General features: G+C 40.3%; 2 protein-coding genes across 2 annotated transcripts; one reads left to right on the top strand and one right to left on the bottom strand.

Moving 5' to 3' along the window:
* Positions 1-359: 359 nt before the first annotated feature.
* On the bottom strand, positions 360-3,527 carry LOC132727356 (uncharacterized). Its single transcript, XM_060712791.1, has 2 exons — positions 2,882-3,527; positions 360-498 (listed from the first exon to the last, which is right to left on the bottom strand). The coding sequence occupies exons 1-2, from the start codon at positions 3,515-3,517 to the stop codon at positions 457-459; spliced, it is 678 nt and encodes a 225-aa protein (XP_060568774.1). The 5' UTR covers positions 3,518-3,527; the 3' UTR covers positions 360-456.
* A 1,115-nt stretch (positions 3,528-4,642) lies between these two features.
* Positions 4,643-5,785, top strand: LOC132727354 (uncharacterized). The gene has a single exon (XM_060712790.1). The coding sequence runs from the start codon at positions 4,643-4,645 to the stop codon at positions 5,783-5,785; it is 1,143 nt and encodes a 380-aa protein (XP_060568773.1).
* The last annotated feature ends 527 nt before the right edge of the window (positions 5,786-6,312 follow it).

The raw sequence follows: 6,312 nt of genomic DNA, 5'->3' as shown, positions 1-6,312 counted from the left end.
TTGGAGTAACTTGTTTCAAATAAAATTTGACGAAGGTGTTTTCTCTTGACCAATCTGCAGCATCGAGAATTGATTTCATTGACGCACCTTTAAAAAGTGCCCATGAGGGACCTAAAGCTCTTGTAGAATGTGCTGTTACACTTTTATGTTTATCTTCATAAGCCTCTTGAATAGTTTTAACAATATATGAAGCCAAAGTTTGTGAAGAAGCTTTAGAATGAGGTACATTTATTGTCAGAAATAAACTTGTTTCATCTTTACCTTTAGAACGTCTGAAAGATTCAGTTCTTTTAAGATAGATAGCAAGTGCTCTTTTAGGATCAAGTAATTTGTTGGTCTTGAAAGCTGGTACAAAAATTTTTGCTGATGAATGACCAGGTCTATCCTGTTTAGCCAAACCTTGTCTGATAAAAGTTACCCCATCTGCCTTCACAGATATAGCTCCTTCTCCTAATTTTAGCGCTTGAAGGTCACTGGCTCTCCTGAATGTCGTGATAGCTATAAGAAAAACAACTTTATATGTTAAAAATTTAATTGATGTTTTTCTCAAAGGTTCAAAAGGATATTTTTGTAGCGCACCAAGAACTTTAGGCAAATCCCATTCAGGCAACAACTTTGTTAGAGGAGGTCTTAAATTGAATACTCCTTTTAATAATCTGATAACATATGGATGTTGACCAATAGGAGTGTTATCTACTGGAGGTAAAACTGCAGATAACATAGAGCGGTAACCTGCTATTGTACGATACTGTAAACCTTTATTGTACAGATCTGATAAAAACTCAGCACAATTATTTAAGGAAGCTGTCAAAGAGTCAATATTCTTTTCACGACACCATATCATAAATTGTCTAAATTTACTGGAGTAATCTTTCTGAGTACCAGTTCTCCAGCTGGCTGTAAGAAGTTTCCTAACTGATTTTGAAAAACCTTTTTCTCTAAACTGTCTGTCGATAGCAACCATGCAGTCAGTTTCAGAACACCTGGATTTGGATGGCATATCTGAGATTTTGGTTGTTGTAACAGATTTGTAACCAATGGAAGACGAAACGGTTGAGCTACCGACAGATTCAATAACTCTGGAAACCATAGGCGTCGTGGCCAGAATGGAGTTATTAGAATCAGTTTGCAATGAAACTGTTTCATATGATGAAGAACTCTGGGAATGAGACAAATTGGGGGAAAAGCATAAGCATACATGTTCTCCCATGAAACTGAGAGAGCATCTATTGCATATGCTTCTTGGTGTGGGATCCAGGCACAGAATATCTGAGTTTTCCGATTGAGGGCTGATGCAAAAAGGTCTATGCTCGGAACACCCCAAATTTGAAATATTGTTTGAACAACTGACTGATTCAGACTCCATTCCGTTGGCTGAATTTTCATTCGACTTAGACTGTCGGGTACTACATTTAATTTGCCTGCGATATGGGCTACTTTCAAATTCATTTGATTTTGTAGAGCAAATTTCCATAAACTCCAAGTTTGGAGACAAAGGTAAGGCGATTTTGTTCCCCCTTGTTTGTTTATATATTGTACTACGGTTGTATTGTCTGACCGTATCATGACATTTTGACCTCTTAACAGATGGCTGAATTTTTTCAAAGCAAGAAACACTGCCTCCATCTCCAGACAATTTATGTGCAGATTCTTTTGGCTTTGAGACCACTGTCCCTGCACTAAATGATTTTCCATGCAAGCCCCCCAGCCTATCATCGAAGCATCTGTTTGGAGAACCTTGTCCGTTTTCCATGGTAGAAAAGATCTGCCCTTGAAAATATTGGCTGGGACTAACCACCACTGAAGGTGACCTATCAAATGATTTGTAACTGGTATTTTGAAATTGAGATCCCGAGAAATGGGTCGCCAATAATGAAGTAGATGTAATTGCACTGGACGCATAAATAACCTTGCATTCGGAACCAGTTCTATACATGATGCCATCAAACCCAGAATTTGTAACAAAATTTTGGCTGTGACCATCTGTTGTTTTTGAATTGCCAGAACAAACTGCACAATTTTGTGATGTCTGTCTGGTGTCGGTGTTACTGTTCCCTTTTCTAAATTGAAACAGCCCCCTATGTAAGTAATTTTCTGAGCTGGACACAGTTGAGATTTTTTGACATTTATTATAAAGCCTAGTTGCATAAGAAGATCCAGCAATCTCGATAGATTTTGAACAAGCTGTATTTTGACTGCATTTAGCCCGAGCCAATCGTCCAAATAGACTGCTAGACGAAACCCCCACTGTTGTCTTACATAAGCTGCTATTACTGTAACCAGCTTGGTGAAAGTTCGAGGAGCAGACTTGGGGCCAAATGGTAGTGCTCGAAATCGATATGCCTTGCCCTGAACAGAAAAACTTAGGTATTTCCTGTGAGGGTAATATATAGGGATGTGCATGTATGCGTCGCTCAAATCTATCGAAATTGCATAATCTCCTTTCTGAACCAAATTTAGAACAGATTTTAAAGACTCCATTTTGAAATGTTGATGTTTCAGATACCTGTTTAGGGGCTTTAAATTTATAACTGGCCTTAGATCTCCAGTTTTCTTTGGAACAAGAAAAAGCGTACTGTAAAAACCTTGTTTGACCTGGTCTGGAGGTATTTCTTCTATAGCATGTTTTTTTATTAATGTATCTACCTCCTGCAGTATAATATCTAATTGTTTTGGGGGGACTCTTGTTTCCAATACCCCATTGAACTTTGGAATTTCTACAAATTCTAACTTGTAACCTTCCTTTATTATATCTAGAACCCATTGGTCTTCTGTTATTTCTAACCATTTTGGATAAAACTGTTTTAGCCTGCCCCCAACAGGTATCTGTGGATGAATCATTAACAAGTCATGTTGATTTGTTACGAAAAGTACTACTTACATTAGATGTTTTAGGCTGTGATTTTACCACCTTAGGTATGGTAAAATTACTACTATTTGGCCTCTGTGGCTGTCTGTAGCTCGGAAATTGACTCCTGGCAGGACGACTTTCAAAAGTCTGATTAGGCAACCGTGGTCTCTTCCACTGATTTGAAGAGGTAGAATCTGGAAACTTCCTCTTGCGCCCTACCTCTGGTAAAAGATCTGATAATTGAGAATTCATCTCTTTCCTATCTTTTAACTTCTTTTCCATACCATCCCCAAACACTCCTGTATGGGACAAAGGAAGTGTCCATAAATGATCCTTAATGTCTCTAAGATCATGTAAGCCTGTGTCAGCTAAAGCTGCCTTTCTTCTTACTAAATGGTGAAAAGCACCACAACGAGAAATTTGATCCAATGACTTTGTAGACATCGCAAAGATATCTCTAACACACTGTATGATTTTGTCTACATTTAGAGAATTCTCCTGTGTAAACGACAATAAATTTCCCAACGCCTGTTGTATGTATAAATTAATAATAATGCCCATACGTGCTGCACATTGACCTTGAAATGCTATCTTCTCAAGAGCTTTGAGAGGTTGTGAATACAGAGATTGAGACTTTGAAGCTGCTTTACTACCATATTTCTTCATCAACAGTGATTCTACTATGGTATCAAGACTTGGAACTTGCAACAAATCTTCTGCGGAGTACCTTACAGGAAAAATCGACTTAAAATGTCTTTATAAGCTGAAATTCTAGAAGAGTCTAAAACCATGGCTCCTTAAGTACTCTAACTTTAACTGTCATCAATAAGCAAGTATCTTTGTCTGGTTTAGTAAGTGCACCAAACATTTGTGCTAACAGTTTTTCTGTCTTAGAACTGTAAAAAGCAAACTTATCTGGCTGCGAAATGCATCAGCGTCTACATTTTCAACACTAACACGGGACCGGATGTCCTCGTCTGAGTTGATGCCTAATTCAGAACTCTCCCTTTCTCCTGGTTGCAAAGAGAGAACATCATCCTCCGGAATATTGTAATCCCTGTTCAATGAGTAAGTAAGTGGTAACAAGGGTCTAATACCGCATGGAATGGTGTTATCCCTCAATCGCATAGGTCTACTCTCACCAGAAGTGACGTTTTTCTGAGTGTCAGAAGTACTGGTCTATGACAGCTTCCGAATTATTCTTGGTCGTCACAATACCCATGATTTAAATTAAGCATGTAAAGAAGAAACTTCATCCTTAAAATCGGTAACATTTTTACGTAAAGAATCTCACTCTTTGTTACTCGCACGTGGAGTGCGTTTCTTTGCCGAAGATGACAAACCGGAAGTTCTAGAAACTGAACTTTCCGATAAATTTTCTTCCACCAAATCAGAAGAAATAGCTTCACTATTCATGATAGAATTAACAAAAAACAAACTTACAATAAAAGTCCAAAATAAAAGTCCTATAATCACACAAGAAAATAGTTTCATAACACGATGTGAACGTTTTGAACGCCGAGAATAAACTGGGGTTCTGTAGTTCTTCTACAGAGCGTCTAATGATCATGTGATGATCAGTGTAGTTAGACGCTTGGTTTTTATTAGGCGGATTGAACGTAATATGCGGAGATAAATCCTAATGTAATGTACTATCAGGTGAGTATAAATCACGAAATGAAATCAAGAACTCTGGATTGCTCTACTCAGCTTGGCCGTCGGCTACGTGCTGCCGAGTCCCGGACTTAAGTACAGAAAAACCAAAGCGACATTTCGGACCAACCCTTAGGGATGAGGGACAGTAATGGCGGAACTGAAACCAAGTTCGAGTATCTCGAGCGAATCTACACGGATCCATCACATCCGGCGAGTTTCAGCGGACCCCGGCGGCTGAAGAGAGAGGTAGACCGAGAAGGCAGATTCAAAATAAGCAGAAAAGAAATAGTTTCATTCCTGGAGTCTCAGGACACGTACAGTACCAACAGACCGGTTCACAGGCGTTTCAAAAGAAATAGGATTATGGTGAGTGGCGTTCATCAGCAGTACGACATGGACCTCTGCGACATGAGTAAACTGAGGCGCTACCGCGGCAACCGGGGAACCCGCTATCTTCTGACCGTAATAGACGTGTTTAGCAGATTTGCATTTGTAAGACCACTTCGCAACAAGACAGGGCAGGTCGTGGCTAAAGCACTAGAAGACATTATGACGTCCGGTTCGAAACCCGAGCGTTGCCGGTCAGACAAGGGCGCCGAATTTAGATGCAAGCCGGTTACCGACTTGCTGCAGAGGCTGGGAGTCAAACAGTACTTCAGTACTTCTGATCTAAAGTGTCAGTCAGTCGAACGCCTGAACCAGACTCTTAAAGGTGCCATTTACAAGTGGTGCTACCAGAACAGATCGTTTGCTTACGTAACGGTACTGGACGAACTGGTCAGAGGATACAATCACCGGGTGCATTCATCTCTCTTTGGACTCAGTCCAAGCGAGGTGAACGAATCCAACCAAGCCAAACTGTGGAATCTGATGTACGTTGCAAAGGCCGGTGGCGAAAAACAAAGAAACCGAATGTTTAAGTACCAGGAGGGCGATCTGGTGAGGGTTAGTTTGGCCAGGCGGACTTTTGAGAGATCTTACATTCAGAAATTCACGTCACAAATATACAAGATACGGGGGCGGGTCTATAGGGAGAACGTGCCGGTCTACCTCTTGATGGATCTAGAGGAGGAGCCAATCAAAACGGCATTCTACGAACCCGAGCTTCAGAGAGTCCGGAAAAACCTAGAGGACGCTAGCGACTGGGAAATTGAAAGAATTCTCAAGAGAAAAAAGTCCGGCAAGGCTCAGGAGATTCTGGTTCGATACCGGGGACTGGGACCCAAGTTTGACAGGTGGCTATCGAGAGCTTCACTAAACAGGAAGAAAAACACTTAAAATCATGGAACAAATGCACGTGGACATATGTAGCATCCGTGTTATTTGTGCCGTGTGGCGGCTGTAAAAAGTCTCCCCGTACATTTAATCAATGATGTTATATTTTCGATCCTTGAAGATCGTTCAGCACGACATTATTGTTGTGCTTGTGGTATTTTTAGTTTCAATTTTTCGGCATTTTCTAGTTGGGTGGTTCCAGTATTCCTACTTGAATGATGTTGAATCACCCTTTGGATATGTTGCCTGCTTTTTAAAATTGTCTTTTGACGTATTATCTGTGATACGCAGGCTTCATAACCTCTGATCCCCTTTCAAAATTCCATTTTATTTAGTTCCGCCCATTGTTTTCTCGTTTAGGACACACGCTTTTTATTACTTGGGGACCATACGTCGCTTTTCATGGAATGGCACGGAAGTGTCACATTGAAGGTTCCATGATAACCGCCGTATGAACACATCTGCGGATGTTTCTAAATTCAAAATTTTAGATTCGCTAGAGCTTGTAACAACGTAAAGGATTTCAACGA

The sequence above is a fragment of the Ruditapes philippinarum genome, unplaced genomic scaffold (assembly GCF_026571515.1).
Source record: "Ruditapes philippinarum isolate M1 unplaced genomic scaffold, ASM2657151v2 ctg18214_1_1_1_1, whole genome shotgun sequence".
In the NCBI taxonomy this organism is placed as follows: Eukaryota; Metazoa; Mollusca; class Bivalvia; order Venerida; family Veneridae; genus Ruditapes; species Ruditapes philippinarum.
Note: the sequence above shows the minus strand (reverse complement) of the source record. Positions and strands in the feature narration are given on the sequence as shown.

Coding starts and splice junctions, on each gene's coding strand:
- LOC132727356 (XM_060712791.1), bottom strand. CDS start 3,517: ATGAAGAAATATGGTAGTAAAGCAGCTTCAAAGTCTCAATCTCTGTAT. Junction 499..2,881: donor CACAGCCTAAAACATCTAAT/GTAAGTAGTACT, acceptor TTTTTCTTATAG/CTATCACGACATTCAGGAGA.
- LOC132727354 (XM_060712790.1), top strand. CDS start 4,643: ATGAGGGACAGTAATGGCGGAACTGAAACCAAGTTCGAGTATCTCGAG.